The sequence below is a fragment of the Tachypleus tridentatus genome, chromosome 6 (genome assembly GCF_004210375.1).
Source record: "Tachypleus tridentatus isolate NWPU-2018 chromosome 6, ASM421037v1, whole genome shotgun sequence".
Taxonomy (NCBI): domain Eukaryota; kingdom Metazoa; phylum Arthropoda; class Merostomata; order Xiphosura; family Limulidae; genus Tachypleus; species Tachypleus tridentatus.
In genome coordinates, this window is record NC_134830.1 from 85,954,852 (window position 1) to 85,972,141 (window position 17,290).

A 17,290-nucleotide genomic window follows, 5' to 3' on the forward strand; every position below is an offset into this window, starting at 1 on the left:
ACAGGTACAGTACTTCCAGTCCACAGTAAAAAAATCTTCAGCTATATATAAGTGGATAAACATATGCTGCATCCACCTAAAACTAACACTAGATCTGCTAGGAAATGACATCCAGCTGATAGTAGGATGAGGGATCACAAAGTTGGAGTGCATCTCCAGTCCAAAACTTGGTGGCAGTGGCAAAGTGTCATCCAATCCACACTAGAAGGTGGGAAAACTGGCAACACATAGGTGAAGACTTAATGAGCTGAATCATCCCCAACCAACACTTTAGCCACTTGGAATATACATCTGGAGAATGGTAGGGAGGAAGTATGTCTTATCCTAAAGTGGGACTGCAATGATAGACATATAGTATATATTTAGGACATGGCAGAGTGTTTCAACCAAAACCTGGCAGCATCTGGAACTGATCATCAGTTCTGCAACAGGAAGGGAATCATGCCACAGAAAAAAAATCAGATACAAAGGCACTATGCAACAACTAAAACCAGGCAGCATCAGGGATTGTACATCAAGTCCACATCAGAAAGGGTAATATGCCAGCAACAGCTTCAGAATTCCACCACTCTACTCTTAACAAAGTGTTATGTTTCATCACTCAGGAGAGCAAGCATCCATGGGTCCACTATCCCAACAAATGGGAATTGGTAGGCAGTAAGGTTTCTCATATTCCACTAGGAAAAAAAAAAAGGGGGGGAGCTGCATTGGAGAGTCTCAAAAAGTGCATCACTGGTACCTATCAATGCCATTTCGAAAAGCAAAGCCATTACATCAAAGTTGATCCACCAAAAGCAGGCCACATTGAAAATTGTACATCAGGTCCATGGTAGGAAGAGACTTAATGACATGGAGCAGCAATCTGTCTGCTTTAGTCCATGAATGTGCAGTCAGAGATGAAGATATTTATGAAGTAAGATACTACTAGAGGGAACTACAAGCAGTCCTATAGAACATTCCATCTTTGCCTGCAATGGAATTATTTAGTCATAGGTAAAAAAAACTATGGAGACACACAACCATCACCTGGTAGCATTTGGAATTTTGCATCAGATTTGCAGTGGGAAGGGCTACAATGTAATTTACAACTTGTATGGTCACAAAATGGATAGTGCATATTAAAAAAAAAAAAGTATACCTAATCAGACACCACTTGCCACAGAGTGGGATTCATAATACAAACAGAAAAGCAGCATGGCACAATATAAGAAAATAGGAAAAACAGAAATAAATAGTAAACAAAAAAGTCACTAGTATAACTGAAAGCACAGGCAAATCTGCAAATGAAACACTAGCACATCTGTACAGTGCTGCTACCAATTGAGAAGTAGATTAAAAAAGTGCAAATGTTAAAGGGCATTGATTAGTGTAGGGGTTGTATTGTGCTTCTATTGGTGGAGAGTTGCTTCAAGATCATTTGCATATGGATATGCTGAAATTGGAAATGGAAAGCTAATGAATTGCATTAAAAATTAGTGCTGATAAAGGGCAATGCCAATTGAAAAAGTATTTCTATGAGGAGAGAAAAGAGATCACACTGGAAAAAAAATAGTATATTTATATTTCAAAAGTTTCAGAAGCTTAATTGTAGCACCTATTCAAAAGTGTTCAAGCTGATGGGTCTTGTAAAATCTACTTAACATTTTAAATATTTAAGTGCCTAAAATAAAATAAAAAACATTAACTAATGAAGTAACATTAAAACAAAAAGTATTAAGCAAAATATATCTATTTTACTTGATGATACAGTTATATCTAAAGTTTACTCCAGTTCAAATTGTGACTATTTCTCTTTAAATACAATCCTGTTTTACGGCCAAAGAGGCAGAGTAGTTATTTTCAGAAACACAATTTTTCAATACAAAGGTTATTCAGTGATTAAGTAAACAGATTCAACTTCATAAAATCTTACTTGACTGACAAGAGTCTGAGAGCCATTTAGAGCAGAAACTAAGGGATCCATAAGCATAGGCAAATAAGGCAAAAGAGAACTTAGCCTGACTGGAACTGTTAAGCAAAGCTCCACAAAGAGATCTTTCATATGTTGTTTATGCAGACCACTTTGTAAACTGTTGAGTCCTAGATTCCAGGTTTCAAGTGAAAAATATCCAAAGAAAAACAATTAATAAATACTTTATAAATCACAGGTAAATCATACATAAATAATATGAACTCACTCTTAAACTAAGATTGTGGACATGCTACAAAGAGATCATTCATAAACTAACAATCGTATGGAATTGTCCATATAGAAGTTTCAAAACAAACAACTGTTTAAGAAGCATACACATGTTAAAGTAAATATAAAAGCAGTAAATTATTTAAGTTTGTAATAGAGGGCTGACAGAATCAATGACTAAATGTCAGTATAAAAGTTAATGTTAAATTATTATTTGCAAACAAGTTTAACTCAAAAAATCAATCACTGTATCCTCTGAAATTGCTCAAGCTGGATAAGTGGTGAAACCTTTACTTGCTGCTTCCAATGTTAAGAAAATCTTTGAATATCTGTAGGATATTTTAGTATTATTTATATTCATTAATACAGCCTAAATGTTGCATTGCATTTTCTCATTATTTAAAACATTTTAGCCTTTATACGATTCTTACTCAAGCTGAAAACTAGCCTTGCTCTGGAAGGTTGACCCATAAACATTCAATATAAATCACACAACAAGCACAGTCATCCATTAGATGTTTATGCCATACACTAACAGTTAGTTTGCATTACATACTCATACTCTTAAGGAAACAACTTCAGGATTTTTAGTCATTTAGCATAAAGTTAGACAAAAGACTATCTGTGCTTTGTCCACACTGGGTATTAAAATCCAATGTTTTACCAGTATAAGCATTTAGACTTATTGCTGAATAAATGTTAAACAAATACCTAAGTGTAACAGAAATTAAATACAGTTGATAACCCTAGGACTTAGAGAAAAAGGTGAGGCCATCATAAAAGGTTATTTTTGTCACATGATGTAAAATCATTACTACACACAAATTAATCACGAAAGAGTAACTTAATCACCGACAAGTAGTTACTAAAAGCAAGCATTAAGCAAAAGTATTCATAATCCTATTTTATAAGTCCATCACATGCGTGTTATAATTTAGACATGCAACATAAAACAATGAAAAGTGTGATACACTGACTTAAGTTCCTATTATCAACAATTATTAAAAAAAATTAAGAAAAAAAAGCAGCAAGATTATGAGAACCAAAGAGGTAATAAATTATCCTGTATGCTTTACTAACTAGGTTGAAAACAAATGTAAACAGGAGTGAATAGCAATTACAGCTTTATGTGAAGAGCTTCACAAGGCATGCATACTTAGTACATTCTGCTTATATAGTCTGCATGAAGAAACAGCAAATACTATATGTGTTATTATAAGCATTCTAGCAACAGACAGGGTTTACAATTTGGATTTTTTTTTAATCAAATTTACTGCTGGTCTTACTAATATCAACAAAAAACTCCTTATGATGCCCTAAACATATTGGTATCTGTAACATATAAAAAGCTTTAAAACTATGTAACATCAAAAACAAATTAATTAACTCCATGTACACAGGCTTGGTCATTTTAATCAAAATTGTGATCACTGCATAACCATTAAACTATACATAGCAAGATTCTGGTTTTACTAAGTGTATCTTAATAAAATTTGGCAAGCATTTACTAAACATTCTAAGTTGTTAGTCTGATTGCAAGGTGATTTTTCATGTTATAAACAATAACACTTTTTCATCTTATAGTTTTCTTACTTTTCTTATTTCATTTGCTTAAGAAGTTTCCTGAAGACACACATATTAGAAGTTAGAGTATGGAAACTCTAAAGGTCAGCTTAGAGTCACAAACATGGATGACTAAGCCAATAACAGAGTTAATAACACAATTAAACTATTTGTATCAATTTTAACTAACATGCAATGAATGTCTTTTCATAGCACATCTAGAGTTTTGGACTCTAAATAAATGTCCTATTGGATCCCCTATAAATCTGGTCCTGTATAAATGTGACATTTGAAGTATAATTTGTTTATTGTAAATTACTGCTGACTAGAATTTGCACAATATGAGAGTTAAATGAAAATTATAATAGATAAAATTATTGTTGAAACTTATCAATTTCAAAAGAAAGTGTGCTGTTGAAGTGTAATGAAACAAAGCTTCTTTTTAAGTTCTGGAAACCTTTTCTGAGCCAGTTTAAATGAATTGTGATGTTTCATCATATTCAACCTCCTAAAATTGATACATTAATGATCTTTCTGAAAACATAAACATAACCCTGCGAAAAGAAATCAAATAACAAAAAATAAATATACACACCTTGAAGTAAGTTTGGCAAAAGTGGCAGAAATTCTTGATAAAGCAAATCATGACTTCCACCCCCTATTGAGCGAAATAATGCTCGCAGTAATAGGAAGTAATTGTAGGGCTCCTTAGCACTGAGAGCTAGTTCCATTGACTTGTTGACAATTTCATGCAGATGGGGCTAAAAAGTAATATGAATATTTGTATAATTTTTATAATAAATTCTAAACTTAGACAGAATCATTATTCAAATGAAAGTATTATGCTTTTGCAAGTGTTCTGATCTTGAGAAAGTAATAACTGCAAAAAAACAAACATTTTATATATCACTAAGCTATTATAAAGACAGAATATTAAAAAAAAAAATCTTACCTTAAGCATTTGTTCATTTGCAGCAGGAAAGAGTGAGACAGAGCCAAAGACAAGCTTGAAGAGCCGTAAATAGAGATTGGACCTTTCCATGTTGGCTAAAAATAACAATACAATTAGTAATATTCAGGCCAGGTTCTTAGACTCAAATATAAACAATAAAAGTTAAAATCTATAAACTTTATTTTTACAAGCATAGAAAAAAAAAAAAAAAAAGCTTGTACAGTTAGGGTATAATCAAGTTTATAGCAACCTGACTGTATCATTACTATATTATACCACAGAACTCATTTCCAACTGCACTTATTTATTGTATACTCACAACCCATTTGATCCATTCTTTCAAGTAAATACTCAACCAGAATAGTAGCAAATATTGGAGAGGTTTGAACATTAGCAAGGAAAGAGTTGGCCACAATCTAAACAGAAAATAAAAGAACCATGTGTATTCATCAACCAAGTGACAAAGTTTTTTTTCTTGTAAATTAACACTCACAAATTGCTTTCAGTTAATAAAAGAAAATTAATCATTAAAAAAATATAGTCTTTCTTTAAAGGTTATCTAAGTAAAAACCAGAAGACTTCAAATTCTTTATAGTAATAATGATATAAGATAACAATACAAATTTGCAAGGTTTGTAGAACCATCATTTTGACTTTTATGTATACATTTCAATACAATTTTTTGTTGAAATAAAAACAATTTTTTTTCTATAAACAACAATGATCAAGTAAACAATAAACCATAAAATCCACTGGAACCCATTGGATACTTGATATAGCACAATAATATTCATAAACACAAATATTATTTTTAAAGAAGATATAAAATTTGGAACAACCTCAAATATTCAGTATAGTCCAAATATTGTAAAGAAAAAAAACCAAACTTTCCAAAAAAATGCTCTGCTAACTGTGAAAACATGATTGAATAAGATTTAAGCAGCTGTCACATTATGAATAGCAATAAGACTATTTTCTTCAAGTTATAAGGTAAGTTACAGTTTACAAGCTTTAATAATTTTATCGAGTTCTGGCTTCAGTTTACGAACAGGTAAGTATTCTTTTATATGGTGGCTAAATTCAGTACAGGTCCTTTGTAAACTGTTTTTTATCTTATAACTCCCACATGGTATGAAACAGACAGGCATTAACAAAAGAAATGTGCATTTAAATTTTGTTAAAAACTGTTACTTAAAAAGCAAGTTGTAAATTCAAATGTTTGCAATAACACTATGTAACAATAAAAAGGATCTCACCTGCAAGGCATAATTCTTGTAGATTCGTTCAACAACATACTAAAATATCAAAAAGGTTTTATTTGTAGACATATGCAAAATACAACTTAAACTACTTGACTAGCTGATAAACTCCCTAGCATGTTTCAACACAACAAACTATTTTCATAAACTTATTATGCAAAATAAAAAATTACCTTTGCATCTCAAGTAAAAGAATGTCTTGCAATGCTCAACATATAAACAAAATTAGTATCTATTAATTAAAAATGAACTTGCAAATTCAATTTAATCCTTTACACATTTATTAAATGTGATCAATCCAAGTGTGTAAATGAGAGATACTGAATAATTCCAGCCTTTCTTCCCTATGAAATATGAAACTGCAACAAATTCTAGCCCTAAGCAATGTTTAACATAAAAGCTTTTGTCATTTTTATCAACACTTTTTAAAAAACACGAGACCCAAAGATATTGTTTAACATTTTTATTACAAAAATGAATTAGGTGGATACAGACTTGATTTCACAGATTTTGCTTTAAAGCCTCTACATTTAACCTTTGTGATTTTCAAGACCATTCAAGCAGCAAATTAAGGATTAATGAAAACAAACTAACAAATAGCAGTCTTGTAAGTAAAACAATACCTGATACAGTTGAGTGCAAAATTATCTTATTATGTCTGACAATTCTCAACCTGATCTGGTTCCACAAACACATTTATTTTTGTATAATAATGTAACACCATAATTCAAATGAAGTATAACATGGTAACACGATTTTCAAAAGCTTGAAAAAACAGTTAACCGTAGAAGACATTGTTTAGAAACACCTTTTGTTCTTGTAACTTATCACGAAACTAAGCTTTTATCACTTTGCTTTAATCTCTCCAAGAATCCTAGCTAAACTAAACGTCAGTTGTTTATCTGTTATTATTGCACAATCATTTTGTGATGCTTCAATGTAGTGAGTCAATTGAATATACTCTGTAAATTGATATAAATTAATCCTTTCTGTTGGCTAACTCATTTTTGAATAATTTTAATGTATCATGAAAAAATTATGTAAGAAGTCACTGATGTGAGAATTTTTAAAGTAGTGATAAAATAGCCACTAAAATCATACTTCTGGTTGTTGTTACATTAAAACATGTTAATAAAATGAAACTAGCATCAGTTTAAGTATAACCACATTAACTACAAACCTCTTTGATATAATGCTTGCAACTGCTTTGCATCAAAATGTTGAAAGCAAACAAATTGATCAGATAATCATGCTACTCAACATAACCAGCTTTTGAGCCTCAATACTAGGAACAAATGTTTTCCTGAAGTGGCTGACAACCATACTTTTCCACAGTAAACTAATTATGCATATCATGCAATGGTACTGCAAGCCTAGCAAAAAATTCAGAAGCTATACCTTTTAAAATACAATTCATGCTTAGATGCTTTGAGCAAATTATTTACAAACATGCAATGGAAAAAAAATCAACTCTTCTTTTAACATCACTAAGAACTGCACAGAACTCCCAGTTCCTGTGCTCTTGTCAGTAGTAGTATGTCATAACATTTGTATGGCTATTTAATTATTCACATAGTCTTCATGTACATTTTCAAAATCTATTGCAAAGTTTGTGAAGAGAAATATCAGGTCAATTTTCAACCAAACTATTTCTTTCAAAGGTCTGATGACAAATCAGAGCTCAAATTTCCTTTTACCCCTAAACTTTCGAGCAAATTTTTGTAAATATTATTGCATTAAATTACTTTGCACTATTATTTGTCCATTGTTTTTAAAAACAATTACTTAGCAAAATAATTTTCAGCATTTGTTTATCAAAAATCATTATATTTTTATTAATGTCAAAAACACCTTTCATACAGATAACTGCTCTACTAGACAATCAATGCCTTTTTTTCTAGCAGATTCAATTTTTTCTAGCAAATAATATTCAAAGCAGATGTAAATTTTTCTAGCTTACTATACCAAGATTTTTCGACCAGGATCAAAAAACGACAACATAACTTCTATGTACTCTATTTAATACTTCTTAAGAATATCTTAATGAACATATACAAAGATAAAATACATCTTCAAAATAAATAATCTGTTTGGTTAGTGTCACTTACACTTCTCATGTAAAGTATTTAATATCATGATGAAAAATAGATTAAATTCATATGTTTAATTTTAATATTTCAAAGTATACTTACATCAATTGTTGTAGAAAAAACCTCCTTAAAGGTCAAGGAATTCATCATTGTGAACTAAAAATTATAAAAAAATTGTCATTCTCACTCACCACCAGGCTATCTATTATTGGTAAATCTTAAGAGAAAAAACTGAATAGTCAACTTTATCAGTCTTGTCAACAATAACACATGCACATCAGACTACAAAAACATCACATATGATAATAATAAAAAATATATCAGTAAGAAAACTTAAACTGTGATGATACCTTGCAAATCCAAGGTATGTGATGTTTGTGAAGCTATACTTAATAATTTTTAGTATAATTATAAATTTACTAACATTATCTTTACAAAATTTAGCCAACTTTTACTGAAAAAAAAATCAGAATGTTTAACAAAACATTTTTACTAAAGCATTGCCAACAAAATTATGAAGCTATTACTAAGTCAGTCTGAATAAAAAGTGATTTTCCTGCTACAAATAAAAATATTTCATAATACATTTGCATATCCTATAGAATCTACTAAATAAATATCAAAATTTTATCTGTAAAACTTTATACTTTATTTTCTCTGCTCTCACATTAACTGTAGCAAAATGATCAAGATCCAGTGGAAAAGTTATAAAAATTTGAAAATATGGATGTCACCAGTTTTTTCACAAAATTGAATGCTGAATTGAAAAATATCAAATTACTTACTTTCAACTGTTAACCTTTTTCAAATCTGTTTTATTTTAATTTTACAATTCTATGGAAATAAACTTTTGTACAATGCAGTTAACAGTGTCTCATCTATAGCAGAAAGTTATGGAGGAGGCTCATTAGCTAATTACTATAGAACTAATATAAATAGCAGGATTATGTTAAGCATATGCTGAATTCATGTTTTCTTTACACTGAACTTATAAAACTTTAAGACTCGTTCTTTTATTGATGGTTTATTTTTCTTAGAAGATTTTAATTTTTACATTTTAGTTTTATTAAAAATACATAATAATAAATGAAATACATATATAAATATAAGAATCTGCATCACTTACTGCATAAACAGGTTAACTTGCACTCGAGTAAAAGACATACACTTTCATAAGCCAAATGGAGTCTTACAAATTTGAGAATCCAAAAAAAAAAGATTATGTAACATTCAGCATGCATTTTAGAATACTAAAATATATCATTCACTAGAATAGAATGTCCAAAAACCATTATAGTGTAACTGTCTTTCTAAATGGATTATAAATTCACAAATTATGATCGTATGTGCATAATACTATATAATATTTATATACGTGAAAGCATTCACCATCCTATTGATTCTGTAAAAATTATCCACTACATTGGCTGATATTTATTCTCACATACTAAAACGAGTTTTTGCTTTACTTTACTATAAACACTGCTTCTCACCCATTGGAATTTTTGGAACTCAAATTTTGATTCACGAGTCCACAACTGAGTACTTCTTGGCAAATTGTACATCTTGATCTTGTTATTAAACATTAGGAATGGATTTATTATTCTAACCTTTTAAATCTTGGCAGGTTAAAGTGCAGTGCCATGTTTTGAAGAGTTATGTTCAAAATTTTATGAAGTAAATTCATTACTACTTATATCAAAGAAAATGACAACAAAACATAAAGAAAAAAATGTTAAATAACAATTTTTGTGTTTCACATAACACATACTATTGTCTTATTGCTCAGTTTACATTTTATCACAGCTACCATGCAAATTAAACAAAATTTGAGATATGAACAAGCTTAATATAAATAAGAACCTTCCATTTCTATGATTTGCTGAGATGCCAGTATTTTTAGCAAATCTAATAGAGTGGCTCTTCCCATTACTCCATTCTTTTGTAGCCTAGTCTGATCTACTGCTAATTAAAGTGCATTTATAACCAACAGAAAGCACAGCTTCTCCTCTACATAAATCTGACATTTATTTGTAAACAGCTTCAACTTCACCAAAACTATTGAAGTGTGATGACTAAGATCTTGCTCTGAATAACAATGATATTTTAAAAAAATTTTTTTTTACCCACATACAGCTTATCTAGAAACCTAGATAAATTAATGGATTTAGTGTGTACTAACACAGTAACTAAACATTTTAGTTTTCCAAAATTTATATTTGAAGCCTACAAAAATTATCTCTTCACCCTCCAGTTCAAAAACTAAACAAGGTTTACAATGAGACTTAGCATATGTGTGCATGTATGATGTAGGAGTACAATATTTTGTAACACAGTAAGTACTTGAAATATTTGGTTTTCAGTGCATTTTTTATTTATTTTTCTACAATTTAAAAAATAACTATAATTTAAAGATTTATCAGTAAATTGTGATATACACACATATGTAATGTATGGAAGCCAAAATACCATTGTATTTTGCAAAATACTTGGATTATAATTTTAAAATTTGTTTTTTTTAGGCCAATACAGAGTTATGCTTAATGAATTTGTGTTATTCTAACTGTCTGAACTGAGGTAAAACAAAGGCAAATTAAACAATGATAGAATCTGAAAACTTAAAAACAGTTTATTCATCAGATTTAGAAAGGTAAAAGTATTTTACAAATGCCAAGGAAATAATGTTATGCTTTACACAGAAGACTACACTTAGAAGGCTTGCTAAACTAAAACTAAAGAAGTGAGATACGTAATACTTCAACCTCAGTTTTTTTTTACTGGTTGATGAATAAGTGTGCCAATAAATTTCAAACATCCTGAAATGATTACCAATATTCAAAGAATTGCAATGTTTATTGTATCAACATTAAACCATATAACAAATGTTTTGATAAATTAAACATATTCAGATTCTGAATATATGAAGTTTAAGTACAATCCTTTTCTGAAAGTGTGACAACTGCAATGCATTGACATTTGGTATTTATTTTTTCTATGAACAAGTTGGAAAAATAATATCCTTATCCATCAACAATAGTGTTAATAAACAAAATATGTAGATGGTAAACATAACTGATTGTGATTGTTTAATACCTAAGAAATATGATTTATTTTTATATACATTTAAATCTAAATTGTTTAAAAATTGAGTGATTTACATTCAGACTAGCCAGGTAATCTGTGTTAACACACAATATTTTCTCAAGACACCTGATTTATTAATCAAGATGGTGCCAAACAATCACAGTTCATTCAGAACTAATACCATGTATCCATATTACTAAAATATTCATGCATTCATAATATCACTTTTTTTTATTCTATATAATACAGCTCATGCACACACATAATTCATTATCAAGGAAAATATTTCAAACTAATATATGACAATTTTAGTATAGAATATCTGTAAAAACGATTTTGTCAATAACTTGCAAAATCAGATTTTCCAAATATGCTAGAAACTTGCATCTAAAGGAAAAAGTACATTTAGTTAGTTTTTAGTTACATTAATTTTTTTTTTTTACTTTTGCTGATGAATTTTGTCATTTCAGATTAAAGTCTGGATCACATGAATGGTAATAAAAATCATACCAACCAACATTTTAAAAATAAAAAAAACAAATTGCAAAAAGAAAAAAGTGAATACTTACAACACCAGCAAAATGTTCTAAAACTTCCTTTTCCTCTTTAGATCTAACACTTTGCATTCTGAAGAATAAACCAGAAATGTCATAATTTGCCTTGTTACCATCTAAACAGTGTAAAGGATTTACTAATACATTTTCATTTTAACATAGATGTTTATTTCAGGTAAATATATATTTAGAAATGTATGCTACTTGTACTGTTAAACGTTTTGTAAAATTCCTACCTATTCACTAAATTTGTAGAAGATTTTCAAGTTTAAGAATCAACAATGTACTATATTTGTAGGTAAATATTAGTGATCACCAGTATTGCTACCTTAGTTGAAATTTCTACATACTATTCTCTCAAGTTTATAAAAGGTAAGCAAGAAAATGCATGGAGAGACAGTTTATATTGTTAAGTTGCTTCAGTTGGTATACTACAGACCTCGGAAGCTCTAACTGTGATGCTTCTTAATTAGGAAAGTACAGGTATTTGACCAGAAATGTTTATAGATTTTGAACATTGCAAACCATTTAACTTTAGTAGATTACTACTGGATGCTAGTATTTCTATGGAAACATTAAAAAACTCCAGAGAAGAAAAGCTCACGTTATCAGTGAAAACCAAGCTACAAATTAAGTGAACTCTATTGATATCAACTTGAAAGTAATTTGTTGATTGTTGAATCATCAATGAAATATTCAGTTCCAGACCAGATAGAAGACTCAATATTGTTTGTAAGCTTGTAAATCTTTTTGTATATAAATCATTATTTGTATATTAAAATATATTTCTGTTAAGAAAAAAAAGAGTGCATCAGTATTGTTGGCAAATATCATGAATTTGATAAATCTCAACATTTAATTAACTTTAAGTTTAAATTACAATTTAACAACATTTCAGGCTATTTGAAATCATAATACATAATAAATTAGAAGCTTGTCCAAGATAAATTATAATGCATAACAACAGTTCCTCAAAACATCATGTATGTTTTGTTAATTTTATAAACTTGTTTATTTTTAACTACAGCCAAATTTTGGTGTGACAGTTTTGTACTCTTATGTACAAAAATAAATTGAGAAACATGGTTATACTTTATTGTGTATTTGCTTTGTAACAGAAGCATTCAGCTATTAAAAGCAGCTATCTTCATACACAATGAAAAATTGAATAAAGTTAAATGGCAGGATTGTATAATGTAAACATATAGACTTCAAACACAAGACAAACTCAATAATACTGGTAGTTTCCTTAATAAAAAATACCTTAAAATTTATCTATTTTATAAATAAAGAACTAAGACAAAAGGTTAGTAGTATATACTACTTTGTACCTTGGCCATATGTATTTCATCAAAATCTGCAACTTTAAATTAGTTCAGATTTCTTTTATTTTTGTCTTTAGTTGGTAATTCATATTGTACAGTTCCAGTACAAATTATGTACAAAATAATAATGAGAATTTTTTGCCTGTACAAGTGCTATGTTTAATATTAATGATTCTAATCAAAATATTCTCTTAAGAGCAAGTTTTTCAACATATTTTAATAAAAAGAAACATCAAACATCAGTAATTTTCTATCGTTTTTAGAAGTATTGAAAATTTTAAATGCTAAAAAACAAAACTTAAAATTTAAGAAAAATTATGTAAAAGTAAATTTAATTTATTAACTTTTTTTAACTTTCATCTTTCAGTTAAACAACACAATGTGTGGTAATGACATACTAGTATACAACACCATCAATGAAACAAAAGTAAAGTTATTCATAGAATATAATTATATAAATTTAAAACAAATCCAGAGATTAAAACTGCTTTATTCATTGCCAAATACATAAGACAGATAATATTGAAGAACTTAAACTTAAAATATAAAAGTTAAAAATTGTGGCATATAATAAAGGAACCAAGGTATAGGAGAAAATAAGAAAATACAGCTTTCTTTTCTTTTTAGTCATCATTATATCTGGTAATCTCTTTATGATCTACTAAAGAAAGGTAACAAAATGGAAGTAATTACCCTGCATCCTGTTTAACTCTGATTATTTTTATTTATTTATACAGATACCTTGTATTTTTTCATCAGATTGATTGCAATTCATTTCTTATTAAACAAATATTTATAACTTAATATGCTTAACTCTGCCGTTATTTATTATCAACTTGGCTTAACTTTAAAACTAACAATTCTGATAATACAAAATATATTCTAAGATACCCAGGGTGAGGCAAAAGTTGTTATTGTAGTATGGACTTATGGACTGAACTGTGTGTTTTATACTATCTTACTTAATGTGTAAATATTTTTTAATATTGTTTTCAATTTTCTCTGTTTGGACAAGGTAAGGCACTAAAGTAAGTCACTCAACATTCTACTTAATGAAAAGTATGCTATGGATGAAATTTTATAATTATGCTATTATCTACATTTTCTTATGAGAAAAATGACTCATTACACATTTACAAAAACAGCTGTTTTTCTTGTCAGCAATATAGTAATAGTTAAGGAGAGCCACACTTTTTACACATACAGAGACAACTTGCCCAGCATGAAAACATTTGTAGATTTGTCTTTTTATGTCTTAGTTTAATGTGGTGTACTGTCATACTGTTCATTATGTCAGGTTTGACATAAGAAAGTTATATTTTTAGTCATATCATGACTTGCAAATTTTCAACAGAACCTCAGGTCTCTGCTGATCTTCTTTGTTTTTACTGATTTATTTGGTAATACTGTGAGAACTAGCATAGCACTTTCACAGCTTAACAATTAAATTCCCAATGAAACAGACATATTTTAACTTGTTTTACTTTAAAATTGAATCATGGCAGATAACCTTTTTGAGGAAAAAGGAATTCAGGATTTTAAACAAAGTAAGTGTTTGGTAAAATTCAAGCCTCACTTAGATTTTATCCTGTTTATCTTCATTAATATTTATTTGTTTGGTTTATTCATAGCTAATAGTATGTATTAACTTATATGGGGTTGGGGGGAGGTAGCATTTGAACTAACGAGAGCTTGTTCAATAAAAGTTTTTTTGACATTCTCTCATTAGTGCCACACACTTACAGGACACTTCTCATACCAATTTTTATTCCTCTGTATCATCTATAGTGTATTGTGCTCCATCTTTTGGACCTAATGCACTTCTGAGTTAAAATCTGGTTTTGTGTTACATTTGATTTCTTATGTAACAAACCTTGCTGTAGATCAAGAAGAAAAAAAAAACTCCACAACTCAATATCCTAGAGCCTCCAGTTAGTGAACCCAACTGTCTGCATAAGGTACATCCATGAGCTGGAAAATACCATATAATAGTAAGGAAAGTGAAATACTGGTGCTGTGATTAAGAATATCATGTTTGTGAATTTTGCAGCATACATGAGAGACCTTTGCAGTGAAGCCCAAATAAATAAGGGTTATGAAGGTAGCAAGTAGGCTAGGTATTCAGGACCAAATGGGGCATTCTTCACAGGATTCCAGATATATTTCAACCAGATAGGTAGAACCTCACCTTTGATAATTGCCACCCTCAGACTAAGTCATTAACATGAAATGTATCACTCGTAGATGAAACAGCAAGTTCCTGCTGTTAGAATCATGATAGTTAGGTGGGATAGTCAATAGCTTCTCCACAAGACAAGTCACTAGTTAAGCTGCAGTGCTGTTTGTGAAGGAATTCAAACAAGAATTATTCTGCCAGTAGATGAAACAGTGGTAGCTTATGCAACAACACAATGATCAGTGGGACATAAGAGAACTTCTCTATGATGGGAGGCATGCTGTCCCAGTGAGAGTATAGAGTCAAGTGTCACTGGTGGATAAGATCCACTAAAATGAGCCATCTTGTCAGCATGGGAGATAAGTATTGTCTTATAGCAAAGCAAACATTGGGCTAACTGCTGAGTCCACCAAGGAGAATCAAAACCCTGATTTTAGCTTTGTAAATATGTAGACTTACTGCTGTACCAACAGAGGAGATGGTGAGCACTTGTGGTAGATGATGGAATTCATGGTTAGGTGCAGGGAGAGGCACCTCTTTCTGAATGGGGATGAGCTGTAGCCAAACCTAGAGCAAGAGATAATTTGATGGATGACAGCCACCAGTTAGAGCTTTTATCATGATCAGACCAGAAAGTGAATCTTTGCCAATAATTGTTGGACAAGCATGAAATATTTCCATGAAGAAAGGCATGCAGAGAGTTAAGAGTAAGGTAGCTATACAACTGCCAGTCAAAGAATGACTAATGGGTCAAGCAGGAACCATGGAAAAAATGTGATCAGCTGTCACTCAGCAACTCCACGATTAAGATTTGGCATTATTCAATAACATGGCATCATACTGACCTGTCCAAGACAAACTGCAGCCTATCAGTGAGAGATCTGCATCAAAACTATGCATGTCTGCTGTAGAAGCAAAGTATATGACAACCCACGGGTTTAAGGAAAAAAACGAGAAAGACCTGGGACCACTTCCTAAGAAGGTTCTGACAAGTGAGTAATTTTCTGAAACTGCTGCCCTCAGGTACAAGCATCACAAAGCCTAACCCTAAACAGTCCAGCACTTCATATTATCAAGTACTTAATGGAGAAGTAAGTAGTTTACTGAACACAATCATACTCACATTGCACCAGTTTTTCCACCCAGTGAAGAACTGAGCCATCCAATGAGTAAAAAATTAATGCTTTTAATGCAATTTAAGTGTCTATAAAGAAAGAAACAATAACCATGCACTAGGGACAATGATCACCACCACAACAGAAAGCTTATAATTTGAAGAATAATCTATTACTTACTTTTCTTCTAGCTTGAAGAAACTTAACTAAGAAATCTGCTCTTTCTGTTGGTTATAAGTATTCCATTCAAGTCTACAAAAGGCTGTTGCTTATTAACAGATTACTTTGGAATGTGAGCATGGTACCTAGCAGGGGAAGAAGATATAAACATTTTTCTCAGATTTCTAGCTGCTGAAATATAAAAATAATGTTTGGAATTTAAATTTCTATGTGTAGAAGCTCACCTAGACTGTCAAAGAGATAATGAGAATAAGCTGTAAAGAAATATAAGCAACCACACCGAAGATACTTCAACTGCATGCATTATGTGATAGTAAAACTCAAGATTTCATTGTCAGACCATCTACTCTGAAAGAGCATGTCTCATTGAAGATGGAAAACATAACCCCAGGTGGGATACTATGGTAAGAATCAAAGTTTTGAAGCATACAGTAAAGACAATTGTAAACTGCAGAGGTGTAGAGAAGCATAAGACTTGGTGTACAAACTCTAGACTGGAAAAGTATGGAAAGCCCCTGATGGTGAATGGGTCCAACATCTTCAAGGAGGAGGTTTTGGCAGAGCCACAGACCAGAAACCCATAATGTAGTTTTGATTAAATGAGGACATGATAGATCTTGAGCATAGAACATTGATCCACAAAGTGAAAAAAAGGACATGGAGGATGTTCAGTGCTCTTGTACACTCAACATGTAGATGTTTGGCATGTGTAATGAAAGTCAGCCTAGAGCTAAATATAATCCCCAAGAGCTTAGCCTTGGGGACCAAAAGAAGCACAATTTCCCCGATTCACCGAAATGGAGTTAAGGATTG

The 17,290-nt window shown here is 30.5% G+C and overlaps 1 protein-coding gene across 1 annotated transcript in view; it reads right to left on the bottom strand.

Annotated features, from left to right (window-relative positions):
• LOC143252952 (transformation/transcription domain-associated protein-like) overlaps window positions 1-17,290 on the bottom strand; it is a 258,974-nt gene that overhangs the window by 150,282 nt on the left and 91,402 nt on the right. The window contains 7 exon segments of the mRNA XM_076505896.1: window positions 1,913-2,079; window positions 4,338-4,503; window positions 4,695-4,789; window positions 5,014-5,110; window positions 5,951-5,989; window positions 8,146-8,199; window positions 11,697-11,754. Coding sequence (XP_076362011.1) covers window positions 1,913-2,079; window positions 4,338-4,503; window positions 4,695-4,789; window positions 5,014-5,110; window positions 5,951-5,989; window positions 8,146-8,199; window positions 11,697-11,754 — 676 coding nt within the window.